General features: G+C 46.2%; 1 protein-coding gene and 1 pseudogene across 2 annotated transcripts in view; both read left to right on the top strand.

Annotated features, from left to right (window-relative positions):
• Nucleotides 1-2,220: 2,220 nt before the first annotated feature.
• Nucleotides 2,221-5,877, top strand: LOC310786993 (erythroid differentiation-related factor 1 pseudogene; annotated as a pseudogene). Its single transcript has one exon. The product of its transcript is annotated as an erythroid differentiation-related factor 1 pseudogene (transcript).
• A 1,339-nt stretch (nucleotides 5,878-7,216) lies between these two features.
• The window catches only part of tns3.2 (tensin 3, tandem duplicate 2), a gene marked incomplete at its 5' end in the record, with an annotated part of 76,394 nt that continues 69,777 nt past the window's right edge, over nucleotides 7,217-13,833 (top strand). The window contains 7 exons of the mRNA XM_083648175.1: nucleotides 7,217-7,366; nucleotides 8,176-8,226; nucleotides 8,318-8,440; nucleotides 8,579-8,643; nucleotides 10,608-10,691; nucleotides 11,003-11,115; nucleotides 12,605-12,665. Coding sequence (XP_083504301.1) covers nucleotides 7,217-7,366; nucleotides 8,176-8,226; nucleotides 8,318-8,440; nucleotides 8,579-8,643; nucleotides 10,608-10,691; nucleotides 11,003-11,115; nucleotides 12,605-12,665 — 647 coding nt within the window. The remainder of the gene's footprint in view (nucleotides 7,367-8,175; nucleotides 8,227-8,317; nucleotides 8,441-8,578; nucleotides 8,644-10,607; nucleotides 10,692-11,002; nucleotides 11,116-12,604; nucleotides 12,666-13,833) is intronic.

Raw genomic sequence — 13,833 nt, forward strand, 5'->3', positions numbered from 1 at the left:
TACCCACGTTATCGCGATATTTCCACCCGCGATACGTTATCGATACACTGGCGCCAAGTATCGATATGTTTATTATTATTATTATTATTATTATTTTTTTTTTTTTTTTTTTTTTTTTTTTTAATAAACAGGCTAAAATATTATGCTGTGTGTGGTAGTTGAAACATAGTTTCAAGTTGACTTTATTTATGTTTGTAGTTGAAACAAAAACATAACTACTGTAGGCTACATGAATGGAAATGTTTGATCATTAATATCTACTTTTAGAAATTATATAGGTAGGTAGGTAGGTTATATAGGTTTTCTTGTTTTAATAGTAATAATAAAAAGACTTAATGTGTAACTTTTCCTCCGTGGTATCGAAAATGGTATGAGTGAGTGAGTGAACTCAGAGAGTTCATGTCAATTCTGCTAATAAATGCATAATACATGATTTTTTGCCTTCAGAGGTATTTTTTTCACTTGTTACACAGGTATCGTGATGTATCGTCTTCCAATATATCGCAGTATCGCAGTATCGTGATATATCGTTATCGAGGGCCAAGTATCGTGACGATATCGTATCGTGAGCTACTCAGCGATTCCCACCCCTAGTTCAGTGTCTTGCCCAAGGACACTTCGACATGCAGACTTATTTTCAATATAATTCCATCCATAAGTAAGACAATGACAGAATGTATGACTGTTTTGGTCATGGCCATGGGTTTCATACACTTTCTGTAAAACATCTAAAATGAGATATTGTATCAGATGGGGGACCCTAGGACAAAATCTTATCAAATGGGGGTCTGTGGTCTAATTTGTGTCAGTTTAGACTAGAGCCTAGTTCCTCATTGCGCGGCTCGCGAGACGCTGGCGGCTCTCGAAGCTTTAGTTGGCGGCTCTAAGAAATTGCAACAATTTCTTTCTTTTTTTTCTTTTTTTGATTTTTTTTTCTCCCCTGCTCTCCCCAAAATTTCAATAAACCTTTATGGCATATTATTGACAGTAATAGAAGGTGCCAAATCATTCAAAACAATAAGCATTTTGCTTTTAGGAGTATTGTGCCAGCGTGCGGCGCTGTTCCAAAACGTGTCAACGTGTGTCGTTGCCTGGGAAATGCACATCCCATAATACAACTGTTCGCATCGCATCCCATAATAGTATGATGATACTTGGGATGCCATTGCGAACATAGATGTGAACAGGTTAGCTAAAACCTTTTTCTAGGGGAAACTGGTATATGTGTGTGTGTGTGTGTGTGTGTGTGTGTGTGTGTGTGTGTGTGTGTGTGTGTGTGTGTAAAAAAATGGTAGGCAGATCATGTGCTTGGTTGGGGTGGCTTTTTTGCGTGTTTCGCGGTAAAAGTGGCTCTCCTATTGACTTTGTCGTGCCAGTGCGGCTCTCATCGAAGAAATAGTGAGGATCACTTGTTTAGAGGGTCCTTGATGTGAAAAAGTTTGAGAACCACTGACTTAAGGGACTTACTTTAGGGTGTTGCACAGAATCCCTTAAAATGTTTCCTTATTTAAGCATTGAAAGACTTATGCATTGGAAGAGATTTTGCAGCGGTAAAATTCTACTGTTTGCATGGAGACCGGTTGTTTACTTGCACTTGCGCCCACAAAATATACACCCATACAAAAGTTTTCCCTATCAATCATCACTTAAGATCCATTGGAATTGTATGAAAAAAAACACCGGAACCAAAACATCGGACCCGGGGATACAGAGAGACCATCCGCTGGAGGAGACGGAGTACGAGCCGGCGAGCAGCGAGGGAGGTGGGCGTGCTGCACGAGCGCAGAGCAGTCCGGGAACACGGTCGATTAGGAGAGCGAGGCGGCCGGAGGGAGGAGCATTGAGGAGGGGGCGGAGCCCCAAGTCTGGAATTTGTGTAATATTTTGTGAAAGGCAGCAATGTGGCGCAAGGCATCCAGTCTGCCGGAAAGCCATTAGAAGAAGAAGACGACCCAGGACACTTTCCCTTTCTTCGTCTGTGGTGTTTTATGCCAGTTGGCATCCTTTATAATTGCATTACCGCCTCCTTCTGGATTCATCCATCCACTGTTTCCCGACATTCTGTCGCTTTCAAGTGAATCAGTGATTTATGACAGTCACTGATGATGTCATAGACACTGTGACATCATCAGTGATGTCATAAAGCCTGGTAAAGCCCACCCTATGATAGTGTTAGAGCACGCTAATGTTAACTCCGTTGAAAGGCCCGCCGTGTTCATTATGAGCGTGTTGGACAGAGAACATGGGTTCCCCTTGGATAATGCAAGGGAAGACATCAGGGTCCCTTACTGTGGTGGAGAGAGCATCAAACATGAGCTGGAAGCATGTCAGAGCAGCAGCGAAGTAAAGAGCAGAGCTGTGGTGAAGTACTGCGCTGCCCCACGTCATACCAGCTATGCCCTGCTGCAGGAGAAGACAGACTTGAAGCTGCCACCTGCCAATTGGCTGAGGGACTACCCCCAGCTCGGCAGCACCGGCACCACAGTGCTAGGGTCCAGCAAGAGCAAGCCATTTTCCAGTTTCGGGATGGCGTACGACTTCATCGATTCTATCGGGGATGATGTCGACGTGGTGTCGGACTCGGAGAACATCAAGAAGCTCTTGAAAATCCCCTACAGCAAGTCCCATGTCAGCATGGCTGTTCACCGCGTGGGGAGGACGCTGCTTTTGGATGAGCTTGACATTCAAAAGCTCTTCATGAGATCTTCTCAGACAGGAGATTGGATGTGGCTGAAAGAGTTCTACCAGCGGTTGATAGATCGGAAGTGGCAGAGGAAAAAGAAGAACAAAGAACACTGTTATCAAAAAGAAATCCTGTCCAAGTTCCTCTACTACAGTATCAAGGATGATGGGGCTGCAGAGCCGGTACCGGACAACCTGAATGAAGGGCAGAAAGAGAGCGGAGCCGAGGAGCTCAGTCCTTCCTGGCCCGACACCTTCAGCAGCACACCCTCTGACTCAGACCAATCAGCTGTTCCCAAAGAGGAACGTGTTTCTGTGGAGAGCGCTCTGGGACAGGTGACGTCTGTTCCCAAAGAACAACATCTCCCCATACTCTTCAGTGAGGGGGAGAACAGTCAGGGTTTAAGGAACGACTTTGTGCGAAACATCATGTGGACATTTGAGGACATCCACATGTTGGTTGGGTCCAACATGCCTATTTTTGGAGGTGGTCGCTACCCTGCAGTCAGTCTACGACTCAGGGACAACGATAAGCCAATCAACATTCTGACAGGTATGGACTACTGGCTGGACAACCTCATGTGCAACGTGCCAGAACTTGTCATGTGCTTTCACGTCAATGGCATTGTTCAGAAATACGAGATGATCAAAACAGAGGACATCCCCGACCTGGAGAACTTTACTTTCTCCACCACGGTGGTGAAAGACATCGCTCAGAACATCCTGTCCTTCCTCAAGTCCAACTGCACCAAAGAGGGACACACCTACTGGCTCTTCAAAGCCAGCGGGAGCGACGTCGTGAAGCTTTATGATCTCACCACGTTGTGCGAGGAGGCTGAAGAGGACAAATGTCAGAATCCCTTCACTGTTCCAGTGGCTGTGCTCCTCTACAAGGTGGCCAGCAACATGATGGTGAAGGCCAGGCAGAACAGGAAGCACTATGGGACAATCAGAACTCTGCTCTTAAACTGTGTCAAACTGCTGGATCAGGAGAGGCATCCCCAAATCCTCGCCTCGGCCCACTACATGCTGTCGGAGCTGTTCCAGCTCGATGAGCCTCCTGAAGAGGATGGAAGAGGGGAGTCACTCCGGGCAGGTGGCTCTGAGGACAGCTGCAGTGGTGAGGAAGAGGAGGAGCTCCCGAGTGACAGTGACGATACGAACGGCTCCTGCAGCACCTGCTCCGACCCACAGGATGACAGTGAAGCCCTGGCTGTGATCCGCTCTGTAGGGGATCTCTCTGTCCCCAAGAAATACACCTCCATGACCAACCAGATCAGAGCAAGTTACGCTTTCCCTGTGTCTCCAGACAAGGAGGACCGATGTAGACACGTCCTGAGCTGTGTACTAAAGGGATTGAAAGCAGTAGATGGCAGCATCAAGAAGGAGAGTGATCTCCCAGCTGCAGACCCCAACACACCCATTCCTCTCAAATATGAGGAGAGATGTGCGACTGGAGCCTTCTTCACTGCTGAGAAAGGCATGGCTCTCTTGCTGGAGCGAGCGGGACCCTTCCGAGAGGATCAGAACCACCCGACCCGCTCGGGGATGATCCCCGGCTCTTGGCAGCACTGCATGAAACGGCAGCTCTTCCTCAAGGCCTCCAAGGCCTACTATGTCCTCTCTGACGCGGCCACCAACCTGCTCAAGTACGGGCGAGCCTTGCGCTACATCAAGCTAACTTTGCAGTGCCACGATGCCTATTGTTCAGTGAGCTGCACACTGGACCCGCGGGTGCTGCTGTTTCACGGCCAGTGCCTGTCTCTCTGTGGGGACATCCAGCTGATGTTGGCCCAGAATGCAAGCAACAGAGCCGCGTACCTGGAGGAATACAGCTACCAGACCAAAGAGGATCAAGAGATCCTGCATAGCCTGCACCAAGAGAGCAGGTGCCAGGCCTTCAGCATGGCAACAGATCTGGCCATGATGGACTTAGAGTACCAGCTGTTTGTTAGCAGCAAGTGCTACGAGGCGGCGTACGATCTGCTCATCTCCGGCGCTGTGAAAGATCACGCATCGGACCAACTGACTCATCAGGTGCTCAAAAAGCTGGGGAACATCCGCAATGAGATGGGGGTCTACTATATGAACCGGGCTGCAGCCATGCAGACTGACAAGGATGATGCGAAGAGTTCAGTGTCTGTGGCAGAGCAGGAGATGTGGAAGAAGAGCTTTGCCTTCTTTGAGAAGGGTATGAAAGACTTTGAGGCCATCGGGAACAGCACCAACACGGCCCTGCTGCTGTGTAACAGCGGCAGGCTGATGAGGATCTGTGCCCAGGCCCACTGTGCCTACTCTGCTGACCAGAGCAGAGGGGAGTTCTCACCCAGCGAGGCCCTCTACTACAAGAAGGCCGTAGACTACTACCTGCGGGCGCTGAAGTCACTGTCGAGCAGAGGGAGCCACCCGGCGGTGTGGGACAGTGTGACATGGGAGCTGTCCACTACTTATTTCACTCTGGCCACTCTGCTGCAGGACTACGCCCCGCTGTCCAGGAAGGCCCAGGAGCAGATTGAGCTGGAGGTGACGGAAGCCATGTCGAAGTCCCTGAAGTACTGCGATCTGCAGACGGAGTCGGCTCGCCAGCCGCTCTACCAGTACAGAGCTGCCACCGTCCACCACCGCCTGGCCTCCATGTACCACAGCGGCTTACGCAACCAGGTGGGGGATGAACACTTGAGGAAGCAGCGTCGGAGCCTGGCAGAGTTGCACTACGACAAAGCTGCTCGCTTATTCCTCAGCCTCAAGGACGCGCCGTGCGAGCTGCTGCGCACACTGCTGGAGAGGGTGGCCTTCGCTGAATTTATCGTGGCAGGTCAGAGCAGCAACGGAGCTAAGCTGAAGACCCTGACAGGAGCCCTTGAGATCATGACGGAGACTCGCTTTGCCTTCCATCTCATCCGTAAGGAACTGCTGGAGGAGCAGACAGCGTTGACATCAGAGCCGGCCTCCTCAGGGTTGAACCTCCAGGAAGTGATGAAGTTGATTGGTGTGTTTGAGCAAAGTTTCTCCTTCCTGCTGCTGCAGCTGGTCAAACTGAGGACGGCTATGAAGAGCAAACAAAGCAATAAGGACGAGGGGCAGCTGGCGATCTATAAAGCTGTGTACTCCAAGCTGCTACGTGCCGAGAACAATGCAGCGCTCCTCAGCCGTGTGGAGCTCTACATGGAGCTGCTGCAGCACCTGAACCCATAAACAGCAAGTGGCAAATTCATGATGAGGACAGACGATTAACAACAAAGACCCTCAGGAGTTTGACTCTGCTCTCCACACCAAGCCTGAAGTACAACCCCCATTCCTAGGAAGAGTTTTACTTGCACAACATTGAATTAAAAGTGTCGATTCTGTGAGACAAGTAGCAACAATAATAAGCCAACCTGTCTGAAAATAACCACCATCGCAAATGGGCAAAATGCTCAGGCAACACTACGCTTGATGGCAATGTCAAAGCAGAGTTCACAACCTGTGCCTTTGAAATTAAAAATGAATCTATTTTCTAACACTTGCATGACACGGATTGTAAATTATTTTGAAAGGGTTGTATCATCAATCAATTAATTTCAGTAACATGTTTGTTTTTATATTCAACAATATCAATAATGATGGGAAGAAAAATATTTGATTGATGGCTGACTACTAGCATTGTTTTTTTTTTTTATCAAAGCACAGTTAAATAAAGATACAATCATTTCCTAATCAAATTGTGTTTTTATGCAAATAGCCACTATAGATGACAATAACAAAGGAAAAGGATAACATTTAGAATTGTTTACACTGACTTCAAGACGGTTGAAATAATTTTTCGGGATGGTTCCGGAGCGGCGATGTCATTCTGCTGCTGCTGTTGTTTTGGTGAAAGTAATGCAAAAGTAGTGTAATAAGTAATGAGTTACTCTACACAGACTGTAATATTGTAAAGTAACTTATTACTTTCAAATGAAAGTAACTAGTAACTAGTAATATGTAGTATATTACATTTTGAAAGTAAGTTGCCCAACACTGGTTATTCCTGGTTGCCTTATGTGTCCTGGTGAAATGGTCTGTGATGCTGTTGACTCTGCTGTGGTCACATGGCTTGGGTGAAGGTGAGGTGAACCACCTGGCTGGCCCTCTACACTCTCTGTGCTTCACTTGGTCTCGCTGCCATAAACATCTAACACTAAACAAGCACATGTCATTGTCCTGGTCCATGTGTTACTGTTAATGTGCAGCCCGTGGTTTAGCCTCAACCCTATCATGATTTAGTGTCACTCCCGTAAAAGGATTTGAGCAGTAGTGAGACTGACCACATTACGAACTCGATCACGGTGTGGCTCCCAAATTAAATAATGTGCTTATAATAATAATAATAATAATAATAATAATACAAGCTCACATTAGTGCTGTAACATCTGCTGGCTGAAAGTGCTCACCTCCTCATCAGGTGTCACCTCTGCATAGATTCTTTCCCTGGCTTTCTCTCTCACACTCTGCCTCACACCTCCTCTGTCTCTGCAGGTAGGCCTGCTCCTCACGTGACCGACTGATGTCAGTCATGGAGCAACCACACCGAATTGACCTGACCTACATCACCGAACGTATCATCACCATATGTTACCCTCTGGTATGCCCAGAGGAGACCTACCACCACAACCTGCGCGATATCATTTTCATGCTCCAGTCCAAGCATGGACACAATTACCTGGTGAGATGTGTGGTGGACTTGAAGAGGATCACTACCTATCAGACATCGTAACCTCTTCTTTCTCTCTATTCCACCATGTGTGTCACTCTTATCCAGAATGACTTGCAACAGTCAAATCAATTTGACAATATTCCTGTGACTGTAGAATGATCATGCAAGAGCAAAATGCTAGGAAAAGAGCTAAAACTAGAACTGCACTCGGAGAGCGCAGACTTTCGCCAAGGCCAATACTCTACAGTCTGCTATGATACGCACATTTTGTGAGTCAGATCGCACCCCTAACCTTGACCTAGCTACCCACATCAACCCAGCCACTCCCCCATACCCACCTCTGGAACCCTGACTCTAGGACCTGCCTATCCCTAGCTATGGCTCCTATTCCCTAGCCCCACCCACTTCACTCACCATGCCCCCTCCAACCACCCACATGCCCCTAGCCACTCCCCCTACCAACTCCTTGAATCCCAACTCTACGACCTTCCTATCCCTAGCTACGACCCCTTTTCCCTAGCCCCGCCCCTTCCTTGATGCGAATTGGATCTGATCCGCACCAAAATGTAATGGGTTCTTCCTTGGCCCATGCTACACCCTTCAGACAGACAGACAGACAGACAGACAGACAGGCAGACAGACAGACAGACAGACAGACAGACAGGCAGACAGACAGACAGACAGACAGACAGACAGACAGACAGACAGACAGACAGACAGACAGACGTACTAAGAGCTTTGGTAGAGATCTACAGAGCATTTTCCCCCACTTTACTTTCTTTCCTCATGAGACCTTTAATTTGTCCTTTCTTCTTCAGCTTATCAATCTTTCAGAGAGGAATGACCGTCTCACTCAAATGAACCACAAGGTAACGGTAATAGTTCATATATAGTAATAGTAAGTATAGTAATAGTAAGCATGGCAGTGCATTGCATTGTACGTTGTGATTTGTGTGACAGATGTTGGACACCGGCTGGGTGGACCTCCTGGCTCCCAACCTGGATCAGATTTGCAACGTGTGCACCACGATGGAAAGCTGGCTCCAAACACACCCGAAGCACGTGCTGGTCTTACACTGCAGGGTAAACGAACGTCACCCTCCCTTCTTTCTCCACAAATACCGTGACATTTCTGTATATACCGTCAACAGTTCACATTGTTCTCTGCGTAGGTGAGTACATAATATTGACTTGTCCTGACACTGTGCCTGTCCTCAACAGGGAGGTAAGGGCCAGATCGGAGTATTGGTGGCTTCCTATATCCACTTCAGCAACATGTCAGCCAGGTAACACTGTACACACTACGCAATTGTGGATTTGTTCAATTGTAGCAAGGATGGCGGATAGATACTAAGGCCTTGTGCATGTTTTCGCTTGCACTTTAGGGCTGCCACTAACGATTATTTTCATAATCGATTAATCCGTCGATTATTTTCTCGATTAATCGATGAGTTGTTTGGTCTGTAAAATGTCAGAAAATGGTAGCAAATGACGATCGGTGTTTCCCAAAGTCAAAAGATGACCCCACTCAAATGTCTTGTTTTGTCCACAACTCAAAGATAATATCAGTTTACTGTCACACAGGAGTAAAGAAACCAGAAAATATTCACATTTAAGAAGCTGGAATCAGAGAATTTAGACCTTTTCTCTTAAAATTGTACTCAAAACGATGAATCGATGATCAAAATAGTTGTCGATTAATTTTCTGTCGATCGACGAATCGACGAATCGATTAATCGTGGCAGCTCTATTGCACTTCCCTAACATAAGAAGGTAAAGGAATTAAAGTATGGCTTTACCCGTTAATCAACCCACTTTGTATCATATCGTCTCGGTAATAAGCACATGGCCAGTGTTTTACCTTGTCTCTCCGTTTACCTCGTGGAGAAAGTGCTCCTGCTCCTGTCTGCAGAAACTCCGCCCCCACCAGCTGCAAGTCATTAAGGCAATGCAAATTCTCCGCAGATGTGCACATACTTAAAACATAAAAATAAACAATAACAGCCGCCCTCGGAGCAGATTCTGCCTCTCCAGCACAACTTTCACAGCTCCGTTCTGACGCGTTGTGACGTCAAACGCGTTAGAACGTAGCGCTTTGGCAGAGGAGGAAATGGGAGATCTCCGTGAGGAAAACACAGAGAGAGAAGGTAAACACTGCCCGTGTGCTTATATTACCAAGATTATTAATGATACAAAGTGGGTTAATTACCGGTAAAGCCATCTTTTAAGAAGAGTCGTTTTCTTGATATCTTACATGTAACCACATGTAATTACACTCTGCATTAAGGATGACTTTTGAATGCCCATGCTAGAAAGAAAGGGACTTGTAACTGTTCAGTAATGATACTGATGGCAGAGTGAAAGGGAAAGTTTGAAGATCAGAAGCAAGGAGCAGTGATTGAACAATGGACAGACCGAACAGAAGCCGGTGTATCTCCACAAGGCAAAGGGCAGGACAGTTGATTAAAGAGACTTTGAACTGGATTGATATTTGATTTTGGGGCAGGGTTCCTGTTGCCGTTGGATACCTGTGAATTTATTAACTTTTAATGTTACCACAGGACCGGAGACAGGGCCTGTAGGAGAACCTTGGGATTGTGAGGTCTGGTGCAGTGTTACATACAAGATGTTCTTTCTTCTGGGTTATGTTAAAGCACGCCCTCCTTTCCTCAGACTGTCACGACAGTCGGGCAGAGATCATGGGAAAGGTCACAGTTAGAAGGAAGTCACAGTGTCCACTGAACATGCAGGCAAGAGGAGGAGCAAGCTGGTGTGCACCACACTGTGGGCGTGTCTGTGTGTGCATGCATGCTGTTCAAGCCTGAACAGCTGACTCGCTGTTGTGAAATTGCTGATTGTCACCTCTTGATAACATTGTTTTTAGTCCTTCTGAGTCTGTGACAGCTTATCTTATTTGTGTGTGTGTGTGTGTGTGTGTGCGTGCGCGTGCGCGTGCGCGTGCGTGTGTGTGCAGGCACGTAATTGTGATTGTAAATGTGTGTGTGTGTGTGTGTGTGTGTGTGTGTGTGTGCAGGCATGTAATTGTGATTGTAAATGTGTGTGTGTGTGTGCGTGTGCGTGCGTGTGTGTGTGTGTGTGTGTGTGTGTGTGTGTGTGTGTGTGTGTGTGTGTGTGTGCAGGGACGCAATTGTGATTGTAAATCTGTCTTGACTTGATAGTTGAGCGAGTATTAGCATTATGTGTATGAGAGCGCTGAGACTAGTAGCGCCTGAATATGTGCATCTCTCAGTGCAGACCTTTCTCTGGACCACTTTGCCATGAGGAGGTTCTACAATGATCAAGTCTCCACTCTGATGACCCCCTCTCAAAAACGGTAAGAGCACGCTTGATTGACCGGGAGGGAGCACCTGAGGTCAAAGTTCAGCTCTGGTTCAGCAGCTCGTAGCCTCTGATTTTCAGGGATCTGTGGTGACTTAATCACCCCGTTTATTCCTCTTATAAGACTATCATTACCATAAACAAGCTACTATATGACTGTGAAACAAGTAGAATAACTCCAATTTCCACTTTGAACATCTTAATCGTCTACTTGTAATGTTATTGGAGATATATGGAGTCTATACTAGATATACACTACAAACACTATGAATGTTTCTCCCTGTTCCTCTCTCTTCTCTTCTCCAGGTATGTGTGGATGCTGGGCAGTCTGTTGAAGGGAGGCTTAAGGATGTGTCCATCTCCATCCTTCCTCCTCTGTGTTGTCCTGCACGGTCCTCCCAACATGAGACCAGATGGAGGTAAGCAGCAGATGTCTGAGCTGAATTATACAACAGGTAGTTCCGGCCGAGCAATTTGATTGGACAAGAGGGATCTTACGAGTGCCTATATTTCACGATAATGCACTGGCGCTTCACTGTGTGTAGGGTAGGCTATATCACTCCGCTTCACAGCTGCTCTAATCAACAAAACAAACACCAGCCACGTTACATTGAACGTCATTCAAAGCGTAACTGAGAGCGCAAAGATGGATTTTTTTCCTAACATAACTTTTGACTTAAACTATGAATGCTCGTCAGAAGAGGACGAGGGGGAGCAACATTCTTCTGCGGAAACCTCCAGGGGCCGGTTGCACCAACTGGTCTTAACTATGCCTGTTGCACCAACACGGCTTACGTCTGGTCTTAACTATGCTGGTCGTAGCAATGCGCGTCCATGTGAATTGCCAGGGAATGCACCCTGATTGGATGATGTTGCAAAAAATGTGCCTCGCGACCTGCTTGGAGCACTGTGCCACTACGCTCTCTCAGCCACTACTGTAAAACACCCTCCCTCCTCCCATCCTCCCTCGCTCCGGGGGAAAAATGGCGGCGATTGAGCCAGAAAGACAGTCTGAATGAAATTGAATGTAACGTTCCCAATTCTATGTATTACATTCTAAAAAACTAACGGCAACATTTTGGAAGGCTAAGCCACACAACTAGCTCGTTGTAATCTAACATCATGCTTCAAAAGATGGAAAACTGGCTGTGTTACGACGATGAGGGTAAGGACTCAAAACGGTCTCTGCTGATAAGACACGGAGATCTCTGGCAGGCGCTACGCCTCCTCCTGACCAGGCGGGCTGATTAGGCTACATTTTCTGCAAAGGGAAAGCTGGGGGGACTATTTTTGTTGGCGGAGGAATAAATACAGAAATCATCTATTTTCTCAGCTTTTTGTCATTTTTTTTTAATCAGCTTTGTTTAATAGAACTGTTGTATAAAAGCAATATCACACTCGAGGTCGTGCATTGTTGGCTAATATTGGCACTGCTGTGATTATCTGCGGCCTCGTGCCTGCGACCGAATCACAGCAGTGCCAATATTAGCCAACAATTTGATTTGATTTGATTTGATACTTTATTGTCCACCATGGTGGAAATTTTTCTTTGGCTTCTCTTCCCATCAAGATACATTGTGCACAGTCAGCACACCATAAAACATAAAGACATAGAACATAAAACACACATGTACAAGTACAATGCACTCCCTCTCGTGTGATATTGCTTAATTAGAACTTGATGATATAGTGATAGCTGGCCATTGTGGGAGACCTCCTCACCCTGCATCTATCCGCCAATACTAATGCAGCACTGTTTTCCAACCAGCGGTGGTGTAGTGAGCTTTTCAAAGTGTGGTCTACTCCTGGAATGTGTTTGCATTATGCTACCCACATCTGTATTCCGTTTGAGATGGTTTTTGAACAATTCTAACTTTTTTCCTTTTGGCATGAAACTCATCTCCTCAGGATGCTCTCTGTTCCTGAGAGTCTATCAGAATCTGCAAGCAGTCTGCACATCGGCAGTCTAGTAAGAAACGCTTCATCTGTCACGCAATAAACCTCTTCCGCTAAACACCACATGATACTGTAAAATACTGTAGATCAGTGAAATACTGTAAAATACTGTAGATCAGTGAAATACTGTAGATCAGTGAAATACTGTAAAATACTGTAGATCAGTGAAATACTGTAAAATACTGTAGATCAGTGAAATACTGTAAAATACTGTAGATCAGTGAAATACTGTAAAATACTGTAGATATGTAAAATACTGTAGATCAGTGAAATACTGTAAAATACTGTAGATGGTGGTTCTGAACTGGTCTAGCCTCACGACCCACATTTTTCCTGAGTCATTAAGTCACGACCTAATTTTCAGAATTTAGCCTTTAACTTTGTAGCATCATTTAGCCCCCTTCGCAACAGGCTAGCATGGCATGTTGGTACCGATGGATGCTTTAGGGTCTTCTAGTCTCATCATACCAGTACCTTCACTCTGGCTTTAAGAATTACCCTGCTACAGACTCTGACGCCAGCATCCTCAATCAGTATAACACCAACACATAAAAACAAACTCAGATACAGGAAAAGAATAGAAAATAAAGAAAGAAAAAAAACATATACTCCAATATTACAACATGGTGCTACCAGCTGCATAAAGTGCTTATGTGCTTGTAAAAAACGTTATGCATGGGGTCCTACACAAGGGGGTCCATGGGAGAGCAGCCGGGCGAATCACCCGTCGCCCCTAACCTCGTCAAGGTGGGTCAGAAACGGGTCCCAAATAGTTAGAAATCTCTTAAGTGAGTTGTTCCTCAGGAACCTGAGTCTCTCCATCCGTATAACAGAGATCATGTCCACCAACCACAGCTGAAAAGAGGGTGGGGGAGGGGGACTTCCATTCTTGCAGAATGAGTTTCTTGGCAACAATTGTCCCCTGTGTCAGAGATTGTTGCATAGCTAAGTCCAGAGAGGACTCTGAGCAGCCGCAGATGGCAAGTTCTGTCTCCGGCTGAAGGGTTAAGTAGAACTTTTCTTTCCACATCTGTGACCCACTCAAAACGGCCCCGTGACCCACTTTTGGGTCCTGACCCACCAGTTGAGAAACACTGCTGTAGATAATACAGTATAATAATAGATACTACTGTAGATTAATACAGTATAATAATAGATAATACTGTAGATAATACAGTATA

The sequence above is a fragment of the Poromitra crassiceps genome (assembly GCF_964638095.1).
Source record: "Poromitra crassiceps genome assembly, chromosome: 12".
Classification (NCBI taxonomy): domain Eukaryota; kingdom Metazoa; phylum Chordata; class Actinopteri; order Beryciformes; family Melamphaidae; genus Poromitra; species Poromitra crassiceps.